General features: G+C 45.5%; 1 protein-coding gene across 1 annotated transcript in view; it reads right to left on the reverse strand.

Annotated features, from left to right (window-relative positions):
• Positions 1-27,985, reverse strand: part of PAPPA (pappalysin 1) — a gene marked incomplete at its 5' end in the record, with an annotated part of 257,734 nt that overhangs the window by 107,610 nt on the left and 122,139 nt on the right. Inside the window, 1 exon segment of the mRNA XM_007449800.1 lies at positions 27,218-27,309. Within this exon segment, the coding sequence (XP_007449862.1) occupies positions 27,218-27,309 (92 nt within the window).

A 27,985-nucleotide genomic window follows, 5' to 3' on the forward strand; every position in this document is an offset into this window, starting at 1 on the left:
CTTTCCCTCTCTGGGCTCAATCATCATTGAAGGGGACGAAACTACTGAGACTCCAGGAGCCCTTCCTGTCTAATGTGCTAGGCTTCTAGGGCCTTGTTGGATATATTAGGTGTTTCAGTTAAAGGCCAAGTGAGTTCTCAAGCTCCCATGTAATTCAAATCCCAGCAAGGAGTTCTGCTTGGGACAATTTAAAGCTGCAGCTGGCTGCAATGACGCTCACTTAGCTGCAAGAACCAAGATCAGAGAAGCACAGAATTAACTGGATGCCTTCTAAGTAAGTAGGACATACGCAGTACATGTTTCTTGGTGTTGCAACATAGAACCACACAAGGAGAAACCTGGAGGTAGCCATCCAAAAGAGATCACTCTGCCCAACTTTTAATAACTTGAATGTCAGGTATTCTGTGATGCTCCCCCAATTCTGCTAGGAAAAGCTAAGTGCCCCCTCCTGTGTGGGTTCCTATTTTACAAAGATCCCCATCTTTACACTTATCACACTGTGCAGCCATCGTGTTTACATACAGCAGCTCCTTCAAAAGGCAGTGAGCTCCTCAAAATCTAGTCCCTGTCCAGTGTTTTGGAGTGACCTTATAATTTATCATCCAAATAATGCACTTTGAGAGTGAGAGAGAATGCTAGTAAAAACTGTCCAGGCAATAGGCACATATCCTGAGAAAATCTAAATACCGCAGAACGTATGGTCACCCTGAGGATACTGCTTGATCTGGGCCATCCTTCCCCTACTAACTACAAAATAATGGCGTGAAGCCCCATTTCTAACCAGGGTTTGGCTTCTGCCCCTTATATTAGCTATGTAACTTTGCACAATTAGCGTCACTTCTCAGCTTCTGGCTTCCCGTCTGTAATACAGAAATCACTGTCCCAGCCAGGACAACCTCTCAAGATAGCCATACAACTTTCATAAGAAATGGACAGGAATGAGCTTTATTCTAAAATAACGGTCAAGGGACTTCCCTGTCGGTCCAGTGGTTAAGACTTTGCCTTCCAATGCAGGGGGTGTGGGTTCGATCCCTGGTCGGGGAGCTAAGATCTCACATGCCTCGCGGCCAAAAAACCAAAACTTAAAACAGGAGCAATATTGTAACAAATTCAATAAAGACTTTAAAAATGGTCCACATCCAAAAAAAAACAAAAACCCTTAAAAAAAATAAAATAAAATAATGGTCAAGAGAAAAGATACTCTTCTCCTAAGGGTTCAATTCATTCCTAAGTGGCTGAATTGAATCAGCTTATAAAATCTGTACTCACTTGAAACCCTTTCAAGCAGCATTCCCCCAAATAGAAAGAGCCCGGGTCAAGCAGAAATCAGACTTGGATTTCTGTGATGCTGACTATCTGAAAAAAGGAATCATTGAATTCAGGGGCAGCAGAATGTTGAGCCCCTTCCAAGCTCCAAAATCCCTTGTTTATTTCTGCAAACAGTTTACATAGTGAAATACTATCAAAAGAGCCAGAATAAATCAGTCCATTATAATTCAATTATTTAAGGATGAGTCTGAGCCAGCTGAGGACTCCAGTGACCAGTAGCATGCCTGGCAGTTCAAGCATGGAAAGAATACAGGCTCAGCACTTCTCAGTAGCTCCAACCTCTTGGTGAACGTAGCCAACTTACATATAATAAAACTGAGGCCCAATCCAAGAGTGATGAGCCATCAATCCAGACTTTACTCTTTAGAAACCCAATAAAGGGAACTGCATAGGGCACAGGTTTTGGCATCAGACAAAACTAGGTTCAAATCCTAATTCTGCCATATACAAGCAGCACGGGGCTTACGTAACCTAACCTCTCTGAACTTCATTTCCCTCATTAAAAAAAAAAAAATGGAGGGCTTCCCTGGTGGCGCAGTGGTTGAGAGTCCGCCTGCCGATGGCGGGGGACGCGGATTCGTGCCCCGGTCCGGGAAGATCCCACATGCCGCGGATCGGCTGGGCCCGTGAGCCATGGCCAGAGGGAGGAAGCTTCCGTGGGAATGGAAGGAGGGAGATGGATGATCAAACTCTTGGTCTAAAAAAAAAAAAAAAAAAAAAAAAAAAAAAAATGGAGATAATATTTATCCAGCATTGGTTGCAGTGGTTTCATGAGATGATGTGTACAATCCCAGCCCCTTCACCTATTTTATCGAATGGAAAACTAAGAGCCATAGGAGGTCAAGGCATCTGCTTCCAGACAACAGAGAGAGTTGGTGGTAGGGCTAGAAGTAGGATCCTGGACTTTTGATATCTAGCAGAGAGGTCTTCCCCCTGCACACCGTATCTACAGAATAATGAAGGCACACGCTGTTGAGGATAAGGTCACGGGGTTGCCGGACTCCTGGGACCACCTTTCTTTTCCTCGAATATGAAGACAAATAGGGTAAGATTATCAGAAGATCACCCATGATCTGCTCTCTAAGATTCATTTCCTCATCAAAGAGACCTCAGAGTGGCAGGAACTGGGGCTAGAGTTGAGTTCTTGTGAAGGTTATTTTCTTCCTATTATGCTGAAGACCTCAATCTATCTGTCTGCTTAGAGCCAGTGGACCCTGGAGGTTCTGGAGGAGAGACAGAGGTAGACATAGGTAGGTAAATATGTACTTAGATAGGCAGTCATATGTAGTATGTAGTTGATATATAGATAGGTAGGCAGAGGGAGGGTTAAAAGAGGGATAGGAAATTTGGGGAAATGGGAGAGGGAGGGAGGGAGGAAGAGAGAGAACTGTTTTCTCCCCCAAGATTCTGCTGACAAAGCTACTGTGAGTCCCTGTTTTTGAATAACATCCCTGCACTCTGCTATTCAGTTTCTCTTGCTACTAGAGTCCCAGGGGCCCTTCAGCTGCATCTGCCAGTCTTCATCTGGGGAATTCTCTCTCCCACTCTACTCCCATGCCCCCAGGACTGAAGAAAGGAGGGTGGGGAATGGAATACAAATGTGTGGCCAGGAAAAACAAAGGCAGCAACAACAAAACAATGAAACGAAACCAGCCTTGCTGTGTTCATTACACCATTTTATTTGGTGCTTCCTGAATGCTTTATGCTGGGAGCTGAGCGGGTTTCGGGGAGAAGAGCTTGAAGTCAGTACCAGCGTCCGCTGAGCATCCTGCCCGCGCCTTCTGCCTTCTCAGGCAGTAGCTGGGTGGCGCTGGCAATAATACATCCCACAGGGAGGGGCACTGTGAAAACGAACACTTGTTGGACGAAGGAATGAGGAAAATTCAGCACCCCCGATGCACATACTCTCGTCCAAATATAGTTTAGGCTCTGTACCCTTCGAGACGTTTCTTTAGACTGGGTCTCGGGGTGAAGGGAAAGGAACTGGGACACCAGTGGTGACTAGCTTACAGTGGAATTCCACTGGGCAGCCCAATTTCTCCATCTTACCCCACCTTCCCCTGATACGAGGGTACTCCTCATTTCAGATTCACTCTCTTTCACGTAGTGAGACACTTAGAAATCTGCTCTAGCCAGCTAGGAGACTTGATGTTGGTGGGGAGACACTGCCAGGTCTGTCTTCCCTGGTTGAGCTTTCAGTTGCCAGAGGTGAGCTCAGCTCCAAGAGCCCAAGGCAGATGGACACTCTGTAACCGGACAGACACAGCGGATGGCGATTCTCAATGACTTAATTTTCAATTTCCATCTGTCTGGAGCATCAGGATGAACTGCCAGGCCTCTGCACTCCTGAAGCATGGCTGAAGGACACTATCTGAGATAAGCAGGGATTGTCACCCCTGTTTGAAAGCTTGGAAAGCCAAGTCTCAGGGGGATGAAACAAGTTTACTTTTAAGTATAAGCAAAGGCTGGCATTTGAGCTATCGTTAAGAGTTCTCATCCTTGAAGTCAGAAGCCTTGGATTCAAGCTCCTTATCTGTCCCTGATTACTGGATAAGCATGGGCATGTTATGTCATCTCCCCATGCCTCAGTTTCCCCATCCGTAAAATGAAAACAAGATTACCTTTTAGACTGCCTCGACAAAGTGCTGGGTATGTTCAAACAGCATAATAGACTTAGAGATGGAAAGCGACACGAGTCTTAAAGGAACAGGGCTTATTCTTAACCAGGACGATACTGGGGTGAGGTAGGGGGTGGAGGAGAAATGTCTACTTTTGTTTACCCAGCCCTAGATCCTAAGGGATCTTCAAGAATAGAAATGATTGAAGAGAGCGCATGGGCTATTTTCAATATAAACAGCAAGGAACCAAGTAAACCAAAAAAAAAAAAAAACATGATAAAGCACTTAATTCAGTCTGGGTGGGAGGAAGGGGGCGGGGGGGGGGGGCGGGTGGCGCAACAACCTGAGGAAAAAGAAAATAATTAACTTACAGCGGAACTTTTCAACCCAAGTGGGGGACGCTGATTAACTGACCTTGATTACAAACTTTGGTAATTTGTGACACCACTGGAATCCTGAGGATCCCACAGAACTCATAGACTAATGGTAAATGCAGGTAAAGCATTTAATATATAACAGGTGATCAATAAACGGTCTATGATGATGATGATGATTTTGGAGCCGAACGCGGTTATTTCATGTTATGTGTGTGGGGAAACTGAGGTTTGCAAAGTTGAAGTAATTTTCCGAAGGCTTTAGAAGAAAATCTGCCAGAACGTTGGTTCTTAAGCCCATAATACAATGCCTTTTCTACTGCACCGTGCCACCTTACCAGATCGGCTTTCCAGTATATAATTCTGGAACCAAATAGTTTGTTATCTTTAACCAAGTTTCAATACTACTTTTGGGAATCTCTGATTTCACTTTTCACAACAGCCCCTGGTATGGGCTAAGTATAACAAGTCTGAGAAGCTAATGGGGTTACTAAGGCAGGAGCCCACTGAGAAAAAAATAAGACTACCTGCAGGTGGAGAGATGAGAGTTATAAGTAATGGGAGATGGATTTGGTTTAGGACTCAAGGAGGACACAAAGAATTTGAACACACACTTGTTTTAGCGGCCTGCCTTCCAAAGGATGGGTAGATTTACCTACCTTTCTAAACTTCTTGTTTATGAAGATGGGTCAGCTTTTGAGAAGTTAGCATCTGTTTCTATTTCCAGCTGAGAGAACAGGATTGGCATTAGGATATTCTCTTTTAGTCCAACGATTACTATTTTTTCTATTTTTTAAACACCAGAAAAAATAGTATTTTTTAAGTTCAGTTGTTTGTTTAGGATGGGTCCAACCACAACAAACTTCATGCCGCATAACAATTCATCCAAACAACAACAAAAAGAGACCAAAAAATGCACGGTCTTTGTGTCCAAATAACAGCTTCTTGGAACAGGGGAAATTGGGTGGAGTGCTTAAGCCCTGAAGGTTTTTAAAGGGGAAGCTTGAGGCAGGGTGGTGGCTGTACTGGTAAATGTTTCCTCTGGAACAGAATATCTGGATTTTATATTGCCTATCTTTTAAAGGCTTCAAGGCAAACCCACATCCCTGACCTCACTTAGTTCTATTCAAACCAAGGTTTGTTCTTAACCTCCGCCACCAGATCAGCCTGTCCAGAGTACAAAAGACAGGGTGGTGAAGGGCTTCTAAAGAACCATGAATCCGCTAACAAGCTTCAGATGTCGAGTAGGTCTGCTGAATCTGAGGAGTTTAAGTGGGCTTCTGGTTCCGTCAAGGGCTGGCCACATACCAAAGCGGGCCAGAAATTCCTTCCGGTGTTTCAGTGTGACAACCAGGCGCCATCTAGCAAACCCAAAGCACTAGGAAAAGAAGAGTGAATCTGGATGCAGTCTCAAATGATCACTCCAACTCCACGCCCACAGAGAGCACGCTCAGGACAGCCTCTCCTCTGCCCACTCGCCCCCTACAACACTCTCATAATTGGCTTTGGGTCTTCCCCACTTCAACACCTCCTCATAAAGCAGCCTATGAGTGATTAACTTAAATCTGGCCATGTCTGAAATTCTCAATTGACTCCTGCAAAATGTGAGCTTCCCCATCTAGCACTCAAGTCCTTTTGTAATCCAGCTCCAACTTCCCTGTCTATTCTCACTGCCAACCACACCTCCACTCTAAAAGCATAGAGTTCCTTCCCAGAAGGAGAGCCTCAGAGCTCTCCACTCCCCTCTTATTTCCTTAGCCTGAAAGGCTAGTGGTCCTTGCCTTCTCGTCTTCCATCAAGATTTAACTCTAGCATCGTCAGCCCCATGAAGCCTGACCTGTCACTCTTCTGCATCACTACTTGTCTGGCACAAACCATTTCCCTGTATTCCCTGAGTCACGATTCTTTTTCCAAACCAGCAAAGCAGGATATTGCCTATGTAATATTAGGCAATATTGATTTAAAAAGTGAGCAATGTACATTTTAAAAATTAAAAAAATGAAAGCCTCCCTTCAGTTCACATATCCTTACCATTCTCTCTTCTACCTCACATCCCCCTTTCCACGATTCACGGTGAAATTTACTGAGGGTTATAACTAAACCTGCATTTCCCACTTTCTCTCCGGCAATTCACGCTTCAGTTCAGTCCCATCTAGCTTCTGAACTCACCACCCCACAAAAATCAATCTTGTCAAGGTCACCATTGACCTCAGCACTGCTAAAACCAACTATGACGTCCAACAGTCCTGAAACATGTGAAGAAATCGCCCATTCCTTTCCTCTTGTAGTACTCGCCTCCTGGATTCCACACCACCATGCCATCCTAATCCCTTCTGGCTCTCAGCTCTTCCCACACAGACTCATTTGCTGTCTTCTGCTTCCCTCTGCTAAATGCTGCCAGCTTTCAGGGTGAGGTCTTGGGCCCTCTTTTTCTTATCTATCTACAGTCTCTCATCCAGTCCCAATGTTTAAATAAAAATGTTAGAGTATGGATGTGCCGATGACTCAAACTTCTCTTTAGGTATGACCTCTTCTCTGAGTCCCAGCTGCTTGCAATGCCATCTCTACTTAAATATCTATTTAAAGTCATCACAAAATCAACATGTCTAAAACGTAAAATAGATAGCTAGTGGGAAGCAGCCGCATAGCACAGGGAGATCAGCTCGGTGCTTTGTGACCACCTAGAGGGGCGGGAGGGAGGGAGACGCAAGAGGGAAGAGATATGGGAACATATGTGTATGTATAACTGATTCCCTTTGTTATAAAGCAGAAACTAACACACCACTGTAAAGCAATTATACTCCAATAAAGATGTCAAATTAAAAAAAAAGAAAGAATTCTATCACCCAGTCATAAACTTACATGAAACCTCTTTCAAAAAGAAGAAAAAAAAAAAAATCAACATGTCTAAAATAAAAGTAATGGTTTCTTCCCACAGTCCTTTCTTCCCCATCTTAGTAAATGATAACACTGCCTGACAATGGCCAGACTAAAACCTCTGAGTCATCTCTATTTTTTTCAGCTCATCTTCCAATACCACATAAAGTCCATGAGCCCATCCTGTAGACTCTTTTATCTCAGGATATTCCAAAAAGATCCACATTTGCTCCATCACTACCACCCTAATCCAAGCCACCATCACTACGGCAATGCTTATTTCACCAGAGTCTCTTCTATGTCTGCTCCCAACCCTCCCTCCTCCAGAGCACAGCTAGAGCGCTCTTTTAACAACATAAACTACATCAGGCCACTCTCCAACCTAAAACTCCTCGCATGGAACAAAATCCAAAGACTGTATCACAGCCAAGTCCCCCCTTTATCTGACCATCTCCTACTATTATCCTTCTTGCTCACTGCCTTCCATTCATTTACTCATCCGTCCATCCATCCATTCAACAAGTATCCGTTCCTTAAATAAGCCAAACTTGTTACTGTTCCAGAAATCTCAAACTTGCTATTTCCTTTACCTGAAATACTTTTTCTCCCCTGGCTTTTTTCACAATCTCTTCTTTTCTGCACTTAGGGTTTAGCTCAAACATTACTCCCTCAAATAACAAACCTGCCTACTTACAGTAAGCTCACATCTTATTCTTCCATATCCCCATTAGAAAGTAGCACACAACCTCATTTTATTTCTTCACAGTATTATTCACTATCTAAAAATAAATTATATTTATTATTGTTCTCGTCCTTGTAGATGACATAAGTTTCATGGAAGCTTATCTCAAAATGTACCCACTTCTTTAGGATCAAGAAAACTGCCTCCCCATATTATGTAATTGATATTTAAGAATACATGAACGAGGGACTTCCCTGGCGGTCCAGTGGTTAAGACTCCGCACTTCCACTACAGGGGGCGTGGGTTCGATCCCCGGACAGGGAACTAAGATCCCTCATGCAGCACAGTGTGGCCAAAAAAAAAAAAAAAAGAATAAATGAACATATGAATGAATGAATGAGTGATTGTGTATAGCGCTTGGATTGTAAGATATTTCTGGGCTGGCCCCAATCGCACTTCTATTTGCACCCCTAATTCTTAAGACAATGCCAGTCTCATAGCAGGTACTCAGTAAATGATGAATTAACGAAGTTCTTTCGAGTTTCAGGATCTCTGTTATTGATTGTATTGAAGAAGTCTCAAACCCGATTTGAATCTGTTTCAGTAGATTGTACTGTAGAAGGATTTTAATGAAAATATTAATTATAATGATATCATATTATAAATCCTAGCACATACTGAGGAGGAAAATCCAATTGTATATAAAGCATCCCATGTTATTTTTTTCCCATAAGACATCTCGCCATCTGTCCTGCATATTGTTTTATTTTCTTTCTTGACTGAATCTGCAAAGAAATGGAATATCTGGAGAGCAAAGGTGGTGCACACTAGACTGAAATTTAATAAAGAGATTTGATGGCCTTATGAATTGAAACTTGAAGATACATTTACATCACCTTGAATTTAGTATAGTTTTTTGAATGGCCTAAAAAGATTGTAAGCAAAGATAGTGATCCTAATAAATGACAATACATCCAATGTGCACAATGTTCAAAGCCCTGAATGATTTTCAGCTGGGTCTATTTTGGTTGCCAGCGCGATCTCATAATATGAAAGAGGGGTAAAATTCAGTACCGCAGTGAATGACACAGTGGCCATGAAATAGGCATTCTAAGCATGGACAGGAGGAAGGGTGATACCTAGGACCCAAAGGCCTTTAAAAGTATGAGCAGGAAGTAACAAAATGAGATTTGTTTTGCATGATATAAGCTAATAATAAATGCAGAAGAATAATCTGAAACATTCATATGCAGAAAGTCGGCAAAAAATGGTTTAAAAAAAAGGTGATAAAAGATAGCAAACTACAAATGGAGTATCAGTGGTTTTAATGTGATCTCATCAGTCCACACCAAACAGAGAGAGAGAGAGAGAGAGAGAGAAAGGAAGGGAATAAGGAAGGAAGGAGGGAAAGAAGGAAGGAAGGAAGGGAGGGAGGGAGGGAGGAAGGGAGGGAGGGAGGGAGGGAGAAAGAATGGGACACTTCCTCAAGATCAGCAGCCTGGTCGAGAGAACTGGAGTCTAAAATAAATGTCCACTAACATACCCATAGCTTTGACCAAGCCATTTCCCTCTCTGGGCTACAGTTTCCCCTTGAGTAAAAAAGAAAGTTAAATCAAACTGTTTCATGATTCCCTTCAACTGATTCATTCTAAAATGTATTTGTGCGCTTCCCTGATGGCGCAGTGGCTACGAATCCGCCTGCCAACGCAGGGGACATGGGTTCGAGCCCTGATCCGGGAAGATCCCACATACCTCGGAGCAACTAAACCTGTGCGCCGCAAGTACTGAGCCTGTGCTCTAGAGCCCGCGAGCCACAACTACTGAGCCTACGTGCCACAACTCCTGAAGCCCGCGCGCCTAGTGCCCGAGCTCTGCAACAAGAGAAGCCACCGCAATGAGAAGCCCGTGCACCACAACGAAGAGTAGCCCCCGCTCGCCGCAACTAGAGAGAGCCCGCGCGCAGCAACGAAGACCCAACGCAGACAAAAATAAATAAATTAAATAAATAAATTAAAAAAACAATAAAGTGTATTTGCTTCTTGATTTTTGTACCTTTCCTTTAATCAGTAAATCCTTTTTTAAGTCTGAAGACGGGGAAATGGGTTCAGCCAAATTAAAACAGAGAAGGGTACAGAAGAACTCTCCGAAGAATGCAGAACAGGACATAATAAAAAGCAGATGGAACAAGGGACCGAAATCAACATCTGAAGCTCAGCTTTGTCACCAGATTATGTTTGGTGCTGGGCAACACACATCATCATTGTGGGGTTCATTCTTTTTGTCTATTAAAAGAAAATGACAATATCACTTTTCCTACCCATTAGAGAAAGTGGTTGTAATGATCAGATAAAACAGTGTTACGGAAAACACTCAAGCATGTTGTTGTTCTACATTTTATTATCACAGGTACAATCTAGAACTCACCTCTCAAATCATCACATGGGCTTTCCAATTCACTGAGTCAGTCTCAGCTCGGTTATCACCTGCCTAATGAGGTCTTCTCTAACCATGCTAACTTCACTCCAGTCTCTCTCTACTCTACTAGTCTATTTTATTTTCTACATAGTACTATATTGCTTCTTCAAAGTTTCCTTGATCATTGCATTCTCTCTAAAGCAAAATGGCAGCTCCAAGAGAGCAGAAACACAGGCTGTTTTGCCCACTACTGCATTCCAATCCCAGAACATAGAAGACAGTCAGGAAATATTTGCTGAATGAATGAATAAAGGTTTAGCACTGCAAAGGTCTTTAGAGGGGCTTCCCTGGTGGCGCAGTGGTTGAGAGTCCACCTGCCGACGCAGGGGACGCGGGTTCGTGCCCCGGTCCGGGAAGATCCCACATGCCGCGGAGCGGCTGGGCCCGTGAGCCGTGGCCGCTGAGCCTGCGTGTCCGGAGCCTGTGCTCCGCGGCGGGGGATGCCACAGCGGTGAGAGGCCTGCGTACCGCAAAAAAAAAAAAAAAAAGTCTTTAGAAATTATCTAGTCTACATGCTTCCTTTTGTAAATACAGCAAGTGAAAGTTTCAGAGTTTCAGAAAGGTTAAGTAACTCCTTGGATGCTGCACAGTTCATTGTTATGGGCCAAGGGTTTGATTGGCTAATTAAGGCTCATTCTATAAATACTGGGAATATGCAATATTAAACAGAAATTGGTCTGTGAGAAATCCATGTATGTGAGCATTAAGCAAAACAGTGCATTCAAATAAAAGTCAGTATATGCACATATGCATATCTATTCTTCAATCCTGCAAAACAAGCAGCCCGCCGTTCTGTTAAGGCATCCTCAAGATGTCAGAGGAGACAGAATTTTGGACAAGTGGACGCTATGCTAACAGTAGCCAAGGAATCGAAGGCACCACGTGAAAACCAAGCCAGTTACCCCAGTCTGGCATAACTGTAGTGACTAACGTGACCACAGTGTGCTGGGTTCTTGGTGGGGTTCCCACACAAGCAACTGGAGTGTCAAAGTGGATCCCTCTCACCCTGAGCCCTGGTCGGTTTGGCCAGCCTTGAAGACTGTCCTCCTGCCAGATGGTTAAGATAAGACCAAAAAGATGAGGCCTTCAAGCCACAGTTTCCCTATTCTCCAAGTTATTACACAGGCTGCAGTGCTCTAAGGAGCAGAAGCCCGGTCAAGAGGCAGAAGTGCACTGAGGTACGTTTTCTTTATCTTGCACGATGGGGTAGGCCACTCTTCTGTTCCTGGAGAAGGTTTTATGTTAATTGGAATCTGTATGTTTGATTTGTATTATTGGACTGTATGTTTTTGTTTTTTATAGAAATGTGTGTATATGTCTCTCCCTTTCCTCCCAATAAGGAAAGAAGAGAGGAAAGATGGAAGAGAGAGAAGGAGAAAGAAAGATAGAAAAGAAGGGGAATTGGTTCTAAATCTTAAGAGTTAACCTGGAATATTTGAAAATATCAATCCAAACCACTGTCGCTTTTCATCAGAGATGACAGATAAGGGTCAGCATAACTATGCATGCTCAGAAAAAGTCCCAAAGAGTAGCAGTCTCTCTGAGATCAGTTTCTACCAACTGGAGAAGGTGCTGGCCCAAACCAGAATGTGAGATTGCAGATTACGTTACTGAGAAGACAGTCGATCCTAGACCAGAGGTCAGAGAAGCCCCATCTGATCCTAGAGATGGCTGGACAGATCGGTTCTGGGCCACCGATGAACCAGGATATGGTCAGAGGTTGGGGCCCAAGGTAGGCGCCATCACTAAGCAATGCTCATATAGGTATGGAGTTGCTTAACCTGAAGGAGAGAAGGCTCCGAGGGGACACAGCAAAAAGCTCTTCTAACAAACTACAGTTGGCCTGAAAATGAAATTGGCTACCTCAGAAGGTACTGAGTTATTCATTCAGCATTTTCCGACAGAGGCTTGATGACAATTAACAAGGCATAATCTGGTCCTTGCCTGCTTCTGCAGCCTTCTTTCTAATGTAATCTAATTTCAGCTCCAGGCAGGCTGAACGGACCATGTTCCCTCTCACCTCCGCACCTGCGCAGAAGCTCCCCCCAGGTTCACAACCCTGATCTTCCTATGACTAGTCTCCATTCATCCTTTATCCATATTTAAGCAGGCACTACTCTGGGAGATCCCTCTAGCAATCCACTCAGGAGGGGCTACTTAACCCTCTTTTTCTTCCAACAGAAGGTTACTTCGACTGTGTGCTTCTCCACTTCTCTAATTAAAATGGTAGCTACCATGCAGATGGAAGCTATTATACACAGAATGGATGAACAAGGTCCTACTGGATAGCACAGGGAACTATAGTCAATATCCTGTGATAAACCAGAATGGAAAAGAATATGAAAAAGAATACACATATATGTATAAATGAGTCACTTTGATGCACAGCAGTCATCAACACATTGTAATTCAACTATACTGCAATAAAAACAAACAAACAAAAGTGATAGCCACCATGCAATAAGGGTATTTGCTAAGTGAATGAATGGATGACCTGGTCCGTGCCATGCACAATGTTAAATGCTTTTAAATATGTAATGTCATTTAATCCTAGAAGAGTCCTATGTATTTGGTGCTATGATTATCCTCATTTAACAGACAAGGAAATTGATGTGTAAAGAGGGTAAGGCATCACCTAAGGTTTCAGGAATCAAACCCTGACTACTGTGATTCCAAACTCCATACCCTCCCAACCACCCCTGCTGCCCAGTTCATGTCTTTTGTGTGGATGTGGATGCTGAGGAGGAGCTAATGAGACAAGCTGATCTGATTCTCTCTGAGATGCCCTGCGATTTTGTGGTACTGGGGGGCTCAGGGGTCTGATGGAGCTGCGGGCACATCCCTGCTCTTCACTAATTAGCCGGGTGTTGATGAGCAGCGCACTTCAACTGAGTCCCAGTTTCTTCTTTGGCAATTGGTGAAATAATGACTCTTCCCAGACGTTAGGGGGATGAAAATGAGAAGCGGTATAGGAAACGCCTAGCACGGCGGGCATCTAGCATGAAAAAAGATTCTGTGAAGAATCAGGAGTCTCCCTTCCCTAAAGGAAACAATCTGTCTCGGCTACCTTGTGCCAGCGAAATTGCACGGGCTCAGTAACTCATGTTTTGGTTAAACCTTTAAATTTTTTTTTTCAAGGGGAATCGGAGTTTTTGTTGGCAAGGGATCGAACAGGCGTGGGCCCAGCCTCTGGGCCCACAGTCCATTAGGGAATTTATGAGGGGAGATGAGGGACCGTCAACTCAAGTACTCCCTTCAGAGGCAGTACTTACAAAGCCATCAATTTCCTTAACAAAGACCATTGGCTTAAATGCCCCTTAAAGCAGTGTTATTTACACAGTTCTCCACTTCCCTTTGAATTCTCTGCCTGGGGGGTGGCCTACCTGCAGTTCTTTCCAGCTACTAGTTAATTAGGCTCCCGCCCAGAAAGGAAGCCAGCGGAAACTGGGACTTGGTTTTGAAAAGCAGCTCGATTTGGGGGTTATCACAGAGTTCACCCAAGCCACTGGTACTGCCTGCCGCTTCTGCTAATGTTCTAAAACGTGTGGACCTTGTCAGAGTTAGGACCATGGGTGGTATTGTGAGATAGAGAAGGAGTGACTGACCATTCCAGCTGTCTCTGCTTTGCAGGAAAGTAAAACAAAGCTCCAAGAGCATTAAGGGCAAACACTCCTAGGGTGCTTTCTAGCTCTGTAGCGTATCAATATGGTAATACTGCAGTTTTATAGATGAGGAAACTAAAGTAGCCCACACCCCTTTTTGTGGCACAGCTGGGATTTGAACCAAGCCACCAAGCTCCAGAGCCTGGGCACAGAACCACCATACTGAGCTACTCAAACTGAGACGTCTGGCCCGAGATGACGGCTAGAAAGTGGAAAGGCTGTGAGTCCAACTGAGGTTTGTCTGACTCTAAAGACCAACAAAGCTCTACCACACTTTGTCGCCTGGAGAATAAAATTGTCTCTTAAGAAATATATCCTTCTTTCACTCATTTATTCTATATTTACTGAGCTGCAAATTATGTGCCAGGCCCTGGACTGAATCCCGGGAAGTCGGATGAATTAAACTGGGGCTCAGCACTCCAGGAGCTCAGGGGCTACTAAGAGAGGCAAGTAAGTTACTGACTGCACGGTAGTTTGCTCTGAGGTAGGAGATGCTGCAGGATCACAGAGGAGGGCCCCCCCCCCCCACCGCCCCCACTGACCCAACCTTACCCAGATTTGAGAAGGCTTCCCTTAGCAGGCAACTCCTGGGCTGGGCTAAGTCTCTGGGAGGAGGAATGGGGGTGGGGCATACATTCCAGGTTGGGGTGGGGGGGGCCTCTCTGAGCAAGTGAGAGGAAGCTGGAAACAGGATGGTAGGTGCAAAGCACAGGAGTTGCTGAATGCCACAGTAAGGAACTGAGACTTATCTCAAGGGCAATGCAGAGCCACCTGGTGCTTTTAAAAGACATTTGCATTTTAGGACGCTTGCTCTCGTTATACTGGAGGACAGATTGGTGCAAGCAAAGACGGGGAGCCAGGAACCTGTTCGAGTTCTCGTACAGTAGTCCAGGCAGGAGCTCAAGTGAGGGGAGTTGGGGGACTCAGGTAGGGAGAGAGAAGCAGGACTGATTTGGGGGGAAAAAGTGTTCCAAGTAAAATGGGCAGAATGGCGACTGTTCGGATGTGGGAAATGACAGAGAGGGAAGAGTGAAGGAGGTTCCCCAAGCTTCTAGTTCAAATGTCTGGTTGGCTAGTGGCATCAGCAGTTGAGATTGAGAGAAACAGGAGTTGCAGCAGGTCTGGGGAGAAAATGGTAAGCCTTGTATCAGATGTGCTGGGTTTGAGTGCCTGCAGGGCATCGGATAGAATCATTCGATATACAAGTCCATAGGTCAGGAAAAAGGCCTCAGACTTCAGACAGAGATTGTGGAGTCTTTGGTTTTGAATGATGGGGTCAGGGAGAGGGTGTGTAGAAGGGGTAGTGAGCTCATCATGGAACTTTGGAGAAAGAATCTTTAAAAGGTAGGCAGAACATGTCTGTGCAGGGATGGCCAGAGAGGTTAAGGAAAACTGGAAGAAGGTAACATTTCAGAGGCCTTGGAAGTTAAGTTCAAGAAAGAACCAGGTAAGTTGAGGGAGGAAAAATACTGGAGTATGTCTATTTAATCATGCTGTTAAACAGAAGCCCCTTCACGGCCTCTCTGAGTGATGGTTCTGAACTTTCTGCTTGATCTCTTCCAGGGACGGGGTGTTCTCTACTTGTCAGAACTAGATTATTATTTTTAATAACCGTAAGAATCGATATATATATTGATCACTTTCTGAAGAACAGGATCTGTCCCAAGCCCAGCAGATCTGGCATCCTCAGTGCCTGAGCGTGAACCTGACACATAAGAGGTGCTCAACAAATATGTGATGAATAAATTCATAAATGTATGAAAGACTGTATCACAGCTACCCTATAAAGTAAGGAACATAGCTCCCACTCCACAGCTGGCAAAAGATGCTTGGGGACCAAGCCTGGAGCTAGAAGCAGTCCCCTGTGCTGCTGCGTCAGGTCAACTGGTCTACTCACAGTGCTACAGAAGAACCCTCATTCTGGACCTTTATTTATATCAGCAGAGAGCCTGCACCTGATCTTACTGAGCCCAGCTGTCCAGGAAGCTTTCACAGACTCACCACCCCCAACCAGGGGTTTTCCCACTCCTTCTGGGGCCCCCTCACACCCATCCCTGCACATCTTTAAGGACCACTGCCCTCTGGAGTCCTCCAATGAAGGACTTATTCTTAGGCCAATTGTCACTCCCATCCGCATCCTGCCTAGTACATAGCTTTGTATGCAGCAGGAGCTTAATAGAGACAAACACTAGTGTGAGATGGATCACATTTGCTTCCAGCTGTCTTTCCAGGACCCCTGAGGCTGTTGTCTTGAGGCCAGAGAAGGCAACCCTAGAGTTTGTAATGGGAGCTACAGACACTGGATGTGGAATATTTTATCCTCCTTCCTGGCAAATTAAAATCGAAAATCCAGTCCCTTAAAAATTATTATAATTTCAGATTTTCTTTATCTTAATTTCTCCTTGGTACTTAATCAGGAGCAGCCAAGAAAAAAATCGCTTTTAGTTCTTCCTCTGTTGAGGAGTTAACGATGTGTAAACAGACACTTCAGACGCGTTTCTTAAAGAGACCCTCGGATCCTTTTGTCATGTGAAATTCCTTTTGCACCTTGCATTGTTTCTCCCTCTCATTATCTGTTTGCTGGTAGGCTCTTCAGCTCTTAAGGGTACACATTTTTATTAGATAATCTTAATGATGAAGAGGTAGCATAAATTAGTGGTTCAACCTGAGGGTTTTGTGTGTGTGTGTGTGTGTGTGTGTGTGTGTGTGTGTAATTTATTTATTTATTATTATTTTTTTAACATCTTTATTGGAGCATAATTGCTTTACCATGGTGTGTTAGTTCCTGCCTTATAACAAAGTGAATCAGCCATACATACACATATGTTCCCATATCTCTTCCCTCTTGCATCTCCCTCCCTCCCACCCTCCCTATCCCACCCCTCTAGGTGGTCACAGAGCACCGAGCTGATCTCCCTGTGCTATGCGGCTGCTTCTCACTAGCTATCTACTTTACGTTTGGCAGTGTATATATGTCCATGCCACTCTCTCGCTTTGTCCCAGCTTACCCTTCCACCTCCCCATATCCTCAAGTCCATGCTCTAGTAGGTCTGTGTCTTTATTCCCGTCTTACAACCTGAGGGTTTAAGAGCCAGACTTACAGGGCTGGAATCCCTTACTGGGAGCCTTGGTTAATTACTTAACATCTCTCTGCTTTTTCCTTATCTATAGGGTCAACACAATTAGTCAAAGGAGTTAACAGAGGAAAAGCATTAAATTCGTAACGAGCAATTTCTACTGTTATGACTGTTGTTTGAGATGAAGAGATGGAAGAGGACTGGAAACACATATCCACATGTCATCACTTCTACTGGTTCAGAAGGTCTGGTATTTTGGAGGAGGGCACTGGCTCCTCTAGTTTTGAAGTTGGGCAGTTCTTGGTTCAGATCCCAGCTCTGCCACTCAATAATCATCTGCTTTAAAGAAGTCATTTCATCTCCCTGAGCCTCAGTTTCTTTTTGCGTAAAATGGGAGTAATAATCCCTGCCTTCCAGCAGCCCTGAGAAGACTGAAAGAGGAGAGAGGAGAGCCCTGTGTGTGGCACACTGCTGGCATGGGATGTGACACTTGCGAAAGTTTGTGTCCTCTTGTGTTGGTTTTCCAGCTCAATAAACATTTACTGAATGGAGGTCACTTTCTCAAAAGTCACTTAAACACTGGGGACTCTGCTGTGTCATCTGGAAAGCGGTGATGAGAATGCCTCGTTGTCAGGGATGCTGTGGGTTTGAAATGAGACAACGTAGTGGGTTCTTAATAAACATGAACGTGCCCCTTTCTACAACCCAGGGAGGATTCAGGCCACCGTCTGAAGCTTTAGGCAGTAAGCTGCCTGGGCTCCTCTAGCCACTCTTTTCTGCTTTGAAGTACCATTTCATTCAGTGCCTCAGACAATGCCTGGCTCTAGCTGGATGCTGGGAACACAGGGATAGGCAGGATGACTTCTTTCAAGGGTGAGGGAAACTGACGTGTGCACAAAAAATGTGGGGAGTGAATATAATTACGGCTATGCTGCTACAGGCTGAGGGGCGAGATGGATGAGGTGATATTCTCACCTCTCTGTCTCTCATCTGCCTTGACCTCCCTAATTGGCTATTCTTTCACCCACCTACAGACTCATCCATCTATGCCAGCAGTTGGTCAGTAACTTTTCCTGTACGAGGCCAGATAGTAAATATTTTGGCTTTGTGGGCCATACAGGGTCTCTAGGAACTACCCAACTCTGTCTCTTTAGGAGCAAATATCTAAACCAAGGGGCACAGTTGTGTTTCAGTCAAACCCGATCTACCCAAATAGGCAGCACCGGGGGTTTGGCCACGGGCAGTGGTTTTCTGACCCCTGATCTAGGCAAGCACGCGTTTGCCTCCTGTGCCCAGTACAGGGGCGTGGCTGCAAGTACAGAGGACCTGCCTTCTCCCCCTTTCATGCCGGAAGCAGCAGCCTCCCTGGGGTCCTCAGGGACTGGAGGAGTAGAGCCTGCAGGATCCAGCCTCTTCTCTCCCCTCCCTCACTACCATCCAGCCACGATGACTTTCTCTGACCCCCTCAAAAGCTGTTTCCTGACTCGAGGATTTAACAGTCTGAACTTCTTGCAATCCTCACTCCATCACCCTAATTTGTCCGCTTCCTATTCAACCTTCAAGTCTCAGCTTGAATGTCTTTGTCTCCAAGGAGGCCTCTCCTAGCCCTTCGATGTGAGGAGGTCCCTCACTTACAAAAACCCGCATGTATTTCCACTCAGTGGCATTTCCAACAATTACATTTAAATAATCATTAGTGTCATTTCCTTGGCCTCCTTGGCCTTCCTTGTTCACTGCCATTTCCCTTGCAAATAGCACAGTGCTTGGCACACAGCAGCCATCAATAAACCTGTGAATAAACGGCATGATGTGACCCAGCAGCCAATGTGCACCATCCTCTGCCTGGTTCTGATGGCATATGTTAGAGCACACAGCCGCTTTATCCTGCAAACCACAGCAGTGGGGTTTCACAGGGTCCTGACTGGCCATCCATCATTTTATTTTAAGCACATTACTTCTCTGTCCAAAAAAGAAAAGGGAGGATACAATTAGGCCTACATCCCTCACTTGCTTAATATTTCAATTTCCCCCAGGGCACTCCCTTCAAGTGGAGATCACAGCTCATGAATATTGAATGTCTCTTCCAACCCACCACGGTCCCCAAGAAAGAGCAGAGAGTCAGGATCTCGGAAAGGCCCCTGCCCCCCAGGCCTCTCCCCTCTCCTGGGCTACCTCGGTCATGACTGCACAGATACAGATGCACATCAAGGCACCTGAATGGGCAGGTGGATTTCTGGTCACTGTAAATGCCACAAAGAAGCCCTGGTTCTTGGCTACCCAGATTCACCTGCCTTGGACGCTGCGTTTCAAATGCGCACATCAAAGTTTGGTCTTGATTCCTTGAATTCAGGAAAGCTCCCGGGCCCTCCTGAGCCTGACCCCTCCCTGGGAGTCAGGAGGCCAACCCGGACGGAGGGCGAGGATTCCTCCCTTCTGGCATCTGAGGCCATCCTGTTTCTTTTCATTCCTGAATGGCCTCTCTGTGGGGTAGGCCTCCCGGGCTTCTAAAGGAGGTGGTAAGCCGTGGTCTGAGGCTGGATGGCAGGCTTGATCCTAACTGGTGCTGACTCAAGGGTGTTTGAATGCGTCCAGCAGACCTCCCGGTTGGGGACTGCAGATCTTTGGGCCCACCCTGCACAGCAGCCTTCCGCCCCATCACCTCCCTTCCCTGCGTCTTTGTCCCCTCGGTGACCCCCTCTGACCTTCCGGGGTAAAGGAATTCCTTTCTCCTCCCCAAGCCCTCATTTCTTTTAAAATGCACAGTTTAAAAACAATAACGATCTGGGATTTAAATTCTGGAAGTCCGGGCTGGAAGGGCCTGGGGGAGCTCATCTAGCTCACCCCCATCACGTTACAGCTGGGGAGACTGAGATCAAGGGGACTCAGCCACTTCTCATGATGGCAAGATGTAGCTCAGGACCATTTTTCCTGGAGATGGACAGGAGGCCTTTGCATCCCCCACAACTGAGATGGGAAGTGAGGAACGGGAAGATAGCAGAAGTGTCTACTAACTGCCAGGCACTGTGCTAGACACTCTGTAGGCGCTATTTCCAGCTTTCTGTAAACATAACTGTGTTGTGATTATGTCCGTTTCCCAGAAGAGAAGACTGAGGCTCAGTGAGTGGCTGGGAGATGCCCGAGATGACCCAGGTAGTAATTATAACCAATAGACCTTTGAACTCGGGCTCCTCTGTCGCCAACACATTGCCATGACAACGGGACAAAGTGTCAAACTCCTCCTAGGCTAAAAAACAGTGTGGCCAAATTCAATGGAGGGTGAGCTCTTAAAAACAAAAGTACAACCCAAAACACAGAATGGCGCTATGTCAAGGGCATGGGCTTTGGGCAGCGGAATGTTCATAGGGGGATAATGACTGAAAATTGTCGTCTTCATGACTTGAAAAGGTACAGGAAGGATATATGCATTCACTTTTGTTTCCTGCTGTGTCAATGGCAACAAAGCAGAAACAGTGAAAAAGAGGCTATCTACTGCTTTTGGGAGGGTTCATCTGGATACTGGACACGGTCTTTAGAAGCAGGCAGACGGGATTTAAGGTCTCCTTCTCTGAGCCTCTTGCCTGTATGAGTTAGGGCAATTCACCTCAGTGTCCCAGTTTCCTCATCAGCAAAATGGGCATTCTTATTCTGACCAAATGGAGTTGCTGGAAGGGTAAATGGAATCATTTGAAAAAAGGGTTCTAAGCAAAGAAGTTGGTACAGTTGGGTGCCTGATAAGTGAAATAACTTCATGGTTAAGTGCGCAGACTTTGCCTAGGTACTGTGAATCCCATCTCTGCTTTTTCTAGCTGTGTGACCTTAGGCAAATTATTTAACCTCTCTGAACCTCATTTTCGTTCCTCTACACTCCTGGGATAATAACATTATTTACCTCATAGGGTTCCTGGGAAGACTGATATAGCTTTCAAATTAATGATATTAATAACAATAATAATCACAGCATTAGCAAACACATATATAACACCTACTAGGTGCCACTGTTTTGTTTTGTTTTGTTTTTGCGGTACGCGGGCCTCTCACTGTTGTGGCCTCTCCCGTTGCGGAGCACAGGCTCCAGACGCGCAGGCTCAGCAGCCATGGCTCACGGGCCCAGCCGCTCCGCAGCATGTGAGATCTTCCCGGACCGGGACACGAACCCGTGTCCCCTGCATCAGCAGGCGGACTCTCAACCACTGCGCCACCAGGGAAGCCCGTTGCCACTGTTTTAAAATGCTTTACCTACAGAGCCTCATTTCACCTTCACAACAACTGTGAGAAGCAGGAACTATTACTAACCCGTTTTACTGAATGAGAAAACTGAGGCACAGAAAAAATGGGTTTGGGCCTGGCTTCTCACCCAAAATCCATGTTCTTAATCATTACAGAATGTGTCATTATGCCAGTACTAAGCATGTCACCCATGCTAGCTGACAGATCACCACCATCATGACCTTCATCACCACTCCCATGATTACCACTAACATTTCTCTTTTCTTCTTTTAAAGACCTGTCTTCATGTTAAAAGAGGCTTTATTTCAAGAAGGTATTTTGGCGAAAGTCACTATATTTTCCACAGAGGGAGGTCTGAAGGACTGCGTACAGCCAGGAGAAGTTTTATTTTATTTTTTTTCAATTTCAATTTTTTTTTTTTAAGGTGAGAGGTGGATCATCTATTATGATTTCATGTTGTTAGAAAGAAAAATAATAATAAACGCAACTCCCAGCAGAGCCCATTCTTCCTCCGCTTCCACTCCCCCTCCCCCTACCAGATGCTGTTTTCCTTTTCAGTCACTGTTGCTCTAAAGTCTCATCAGAACATCCACCAAGAAGACATGGCGATTCATCTTCTTGTCTTCCTTTCTCGCCTTGGCTCGGAGCAGGCCAGGGCGGCCTGACAGAGGGGCCACAAGGCTCGGTGACCCCCGCCCCTCCCAGTGACTTGTGGGGAAGTGGATTGATCCCTCCTCCTCCTTATCTGCTCACACATAATTGAGTTATTGGCCCTGGCTCTAGGACAGGGCTGGAGATGCTGTGTCGGACCAGAGACAAAGTAATGCTAATGGCAGGGAAAGGGGGCGAGGAGGGGAGAGGGGAGGGAGCGGGAAAGAGAGACAGGCAGGGAGCATGTGTGTGTGTCTGGGAAAGACAACGTGGGGGTCCGTTTGCTTTGTTTTCTTAACTATATATCAGCATCAAGTAGGATTTGAAACCCCAAAGCCCTTAAATGGATGTCTGACAGATGGAGGATTCCTCACTGTCAGACAGGGAAAGAAGCCTTAGGGCCCTCAGCACGATCACTCTCATTTCACAAAGGGAGAAACTGAGGCTCCGAGGTGAGATGCAAAGCTGCAACCCAGGCTCTCAAGTCTGAGCTAAGACCTGGACCCAGCTCTCCTGAAAGACACAGGGTGCTAAATCAACACAGCATGAGAAGTCCCCCACAATCGCATCTCCTGTAATGGATTAAACGCCATCTCTGAAGGTAGCACATTTCCAGCACCCACTCAAGATATATTACTGAGTATAACCCCTTTTGGGGATGCTTCACATTTTGTCTGACTAATTTGACCATTACCTTCCCTCCTTCAGCTGTTATCAGCAGCCTGTCTGTAGTTTATGACTCAGTGCTTTAGAAACAGAATTCCCAACGCTGCGAACAATGCCTCCAGCCAGAGCCTGTTGGGATGGGGTGTGGGGAGTTATCATTTCACTGATACCACATTTTTTAACTGAAACTTCAGGCCTGGTGTATGTTATATTTTAAAAAGGGGGGAAAAGGACAAGATAAGTTCCACATTACCAGGGATGTAGCCTCATTGCCTAAGAGGTCTTGTGGGTAGTGCTCCTTTTAACAAGCAACTTATTATGTGTTGGGGATGAGGGCTCTGGGGGTGGGAAAGTGGGAAAGGGAAGTCCCAGGGTGTTGCATAATAACACATTGGCACCTTGGGAATACTTCCGGATGTGTGGGCTCCTGCGAAGTGAATGAGAATGCCACCATAAATCTGTCACCCACCCTCACACTGGTGTTACCAAAGCCAGGGAAAACATTAGCCCGACTAAACGGTCGGTGACAAAAAAATAGAAAAGAAACAAAGGAAGGGACGAAGAAAACATGGAAGGAAGGATGGAAGGGAATCATTCAGCTGGGGAGGCAGAGTTGCAGAGTAGAAAATGCTGAGGCTCTCCGTCTGGAGATGGGATCATAGCTCTACGAACTGTGCGATCTTGGGCAAATTCAGGTATCCTAGTAGGTCTCAGATCCCTCATCTGGACATAAGAGACCTCACATAGGCTCACATTAAACAAAGGTGCATGACATAAGGCATGCCGCCTGGCGGGTATCCATACATGGTGGTTGCGGCTGACACTCACCCCCGCACCTCAACACACACGGAGGGAAGTAATGGTTAGTGTGCAGTAAGCACATGCAACTTACTAGGAATGGGGCTAAACCTCATAGCATCTTATGACAACAATCTTCAGTAGGGATTCTAAGTGACGATCAACAGAAACCAACTTTGCCTAACTTAAGCAAAACAAGCAAACAAGCAAAATCTCTTCAGAGCATATTGGATACTTATGGAAGACTCCCTAGGAGGGTTGGAGAGTGTTTTGAAGCCTGATTCCAAGCTCAGGATTAGCCCCCAGGACTGCTCTTGTGAAGACATCTCAGAGCTGTGGCCACACAAAGTCATTTCAGCACTAATACTAGATGCTGTCATTGGTACTTTGGAAACACATGGGTTGTGGCCACTCCTGCCATCTTCATCAAAATGATTTCTGTAGGGTCCCTATGTCTTCTGATTCAGTCTTGGGTTAGTGTGTATGATTGGGGGTCAGGGGGAAGGTGTAGGTTACATGCCCACATGCAGCCACAAGGGAGACTGGGAGGAGATGCTTGCGTGACCAACTTCTGTCGTGGGGCTCTGCCTCACTATTATTACAGCAAGGAGAGCTCCTTCCTAAATCTAGGAAAGGGATTCAGATAGTAAGTGTCCACAAATGTTGGTAAATATCGTCCACAATTCAGCCCCAGGACTGTTACCATTTTCTGGATGAGAACACTGAAGCTTAGTGGTCACGTGTCTAAGCCATGTATCAACCCAAGTCAGTCTCATTCAAGCCTGTTCTCTTGGCTACCATCTTGATCACCGTCTCGACACATGCAGTGATGAGAACAACATCCACCCCAGCAAAGCCTCCCACACTCCAGTCTCATTTCTCTGACTCATTAAACCGGGATCTTCTGGGAGCCACAGATTCACTGTCTATTTTTCAACTATTCTTCTTTGAGGAAGATGCCTTTCTAGACTCAAAGCCATGGAGTTCGTCCTTGGAATATAGTTCCTAGGCACTGGGATCTCTGGACAGACTCCTTTCTTCCTGGAATGTCCTGAATCTCTGTGTCTCTATAATGGAATTCTAAATGGTGAGCTGCGGGGGTTCATAGCTGAGGTCCTTCCTCTAATACAACCAAACTCAATATGCAGGGGGAACAGACAGCCTTCCCTGGACACCATCCACACCACCGACAGTTCTGTTTTCCATTCCATTAATTCATTACACGGATTGCTCCACAGTAGTATGTGCCTTGCTCACCGCCAAAGCCCTACAAGACCAAGAGCTGTCCTGTAAAAAATATCTTGCAGGAAGCTCAGCACAGTAAGCTCTGGAGTCAGACCCTCTGGGTGAAAGTCCCAGCTCCACCACTTCACTGCATATCCTTAGTTCACTTCCCCACGCCTCAGCCTCCTCTTTTGAAAAGCAGGCACTAAAAGAGTCGTTAGGAGAATGAGAGTTATAAATGTGCTCGGCATACAACAGGTGTTCAGTACACATCAGCAGCAGCAGCAGAACACTTAGGATGTACTACAGAATAGCAGTATATAAAGTGGATCTATGAGGCTCCAAGTCTCATCCTCTTGGTAACTCCCTCATCTTCACTCCTCTCTTCTTAAGCCTTTCAGTTAACACAGCTTGAAAATCCTGATCTATTCCAGTCATTTTGGCCAAAGTGTAGGTGGGGAAGGAATACCCAAAGAGCTAAAGCAAGATACGACTGGACTCACAGTCTCCTAAGCCTTACCACTGTATGTATAAAATTCAGTTATTTTTCTAAGAAATGGTGAACCATGTCGTAACTTTCACCTCCTCTTTGCACTAGGTTCCAGCAAGCAATAGTATCAATGACCCCCAAATCCGTGGACCAGCAAATGTTGTCTGTAGAGGGCCAGATAGTAAATATTTAAGGCTCTTTGGCCCACAGGGTCTCTGTTGCAACCACTCAATGCTAGGGTCGTAGCAAAAAAGCAGCCATAGATAATAAGAGATGGGTGTGCTGTGTTCTAGAAAACTTTATTTACAAATATAGGCAGTAGGCCAGTTCTGGGCCAAGGACTGTTAATTTGCAGATCTGTTCCATGGACAGCACCATATCCTAACTTAACCACATCGTACCTTCTTCCCATAAGCGCTTAAGTCACATGCCATCTTAGTGCCAGTAAAATAGGTGGACATCCTCCAGCAAGATCTGACAGTAATGTTGGGCGTCATGAGGATGATGGCAAAGGCAAGAGTCGGTTCAAGCAGAACTCACGATTATGAGAAATCGTCACACGCTTTGGAAACCATACAACAGAAGGGCAGATAAGGCTCTTAGAGACCACCTAACCCAATCCTTTCAATTTATGGGAGGTAAACTGAGGTCCAGCCTAGGGAAGTGACTTGGCCAGCTTCAAGCAGCAAGTTCTCAGCACAGCTGGGACCAGAGATCCTGGTTTTCTTAAATTTAGTCCAAGGCTCTTTCCACCCTACCACTAGGCTCATATCAAGGTTTTATTATGAATCATATTCAAATCAACAGAGAAGAGAAAAAAAAAAAAACTTCTGCCCTTTAAAAACCCAAGGCCCTGACCGGAAACTGTCCTGCTCTTCCTCCCTCCGTATCTTCCTTTCTTTCTATCCACAAACAGTTTCGGGACACCTCTACTGTGTTGCTCAGCCCACACATGGTGCCAAGGAGATAATAGGCGCTCAATAAATGTGTCTGAGAATGGAATACAAGGTAAATGATACATGGTAAAAACCTCAGAGAGCTCACAATATACCAGGGGAAGAAAGGTCTAAAAGCTCGCCTGCAATGTGCTGCAAACGCGAGGAACCGGTGACATTTCCTCCCCTGTAGTCCTCCTAGAAAATTGCCTTTCAGTGAGAAATCTTCCCACTGACGTTCTCATCCCTTCCTTAGACGGAACACCTCTCTCTTTTGTACTTGCAAATGAATTGTGATTAGTTTTCACCTCCAGCCCCGGGGATTAGCCAGGGGACCTTTGATCTTCAGGTATCGATTTGCATCTTAAAGGAAGCATGATCTCATCTGGGCCAGCTCAAAATTCCATCCCTGCCCCCCAGCCCCCGTCTGCTTACCAGCCCCGGGCTGACCAGGGCCTCCCGAGTGGGGCTAAAACAACAAGATCAGCCAGACTCCTGGGGAAGGCAGAGGAAAACAAATTTCCCATCTGACTCCATAAAGGTGGGAAAAGGACATTTGCTTTCTAAACACAGGCTGGTCTGCTGGTCTGTTATTTCTCTTTCCTCAAGTCAGAGAGACTAGATCCTGGCTAGAGGCTGTATAGCAAAATGAACTGAGCTTGTGTGTGAGAATCGGACAAAATCAGGTTCGAGTCCTGGTTCTGTCTTCAATCCTAACCTGTGTGACTCTGGACATATTTTATAATCTCTCTGGCTTTTGATTTTTCTCATCTCTAAAGTAAGAATAAAAGCCTTAAAAAATCTATGCTAATAATTAACCTGGAAGTTGGCATGAAGAAAAGGAATAATCTATGTAAGGTAAAGCTTGATCAAAAGGGTTGCCCATCATCACCATCATCTATGAGATCATAAGCTCCATGAGGGCAGGGATACCTGCCATTTGTTTGTTTCCGTTGCTGTATTCACTAGTACCTAAAACGGTGCCTGGCCCCCTAGGAGGTACTCAATAAATATGTGTAATATAAAGGAGTGAATTATCATTTAGTTATAACTATTGCTGTCACTGTAACTGACTAGCCATTCTGCGCTGTCCACTTCTCCAGCCAGGCCCAGAGAAAGGACAAGGACTTACCGATGCAATTGAAGGAAACTTCCTGTCGGCAGAAAAGGGAGCAGCCATCCCCATTGATCTTATTCATGTCATCACATTCTTCACCTTGGCTTCTGCAGAACGGATATAGAGGGGGAAATTTGTCAGATCAGCTTCAAACCCAAAGCTGGACATGGAAAAGTCCCTCTCCGGGGCCATGAACTTTCTGCTGAGGCCTCGGGCCAGTCCCTTTCCCTGTCTGAGTTTTCTGTTTCTTCCAAATGAGATGCGCACAAGGTGAATTTGTGAGATTCTGTTATGTTTGCCTTACTGTGTTCCTGATGACAAAGTAGAATTCCTACTTCAAACCCATTTGCTGAGGTCTCCTTAAGTTAAGTTAGCAAGTCAGATGCGAGTAACAGGAGGATGAATGAACAAACGGATGCACAGACTTTGTTCCAGTGTGTCTGGGAAATCTCACTTCCATTTTATTTTTTTAATTTATTTATTTTAAATTTTTTATTTATTTATTTTTGGCTGTGTTGGGTCTTTTTTGCTGCACGTGGGCTTCCTCTAGCTGCATTGAGCAGGGGCTACTCTGCGTTGTGGTGCGTGGGCTTCTCACCGTGGTGGCTTCTCTTGTTGCAGAGCATGGGCTCTAGGCGCGCGGGCTTCAGTAGTTGTGGCACACGGGCTCGGCAGTTGTGGTGCATGGGCTTAGCTGCTCCACGGCATGTGGGATCTTCCTGGACCGGGGCTCAAACCCGAGTCCCCTGCATGGGCAGGTGGATTCTTAACCACTGCGCCACC

The sequence above is a fragment of the Lipotes vexillifer genome, unplaced genomic scaffold (assembly GCF_000442215.2).
Source record: "Lipotes vexillifer unplaced genomic scaffold, Lipotes_vexillifer_v1.1 scaffold230, whole genome shotgun sequence".
Classification (NCBI taxonomy): Eukaryota; Metazoa; Chordata; class Mammalia; order Artiodactyla; family Lipotidae; genus Lipotes; species Lipotes vexillifer.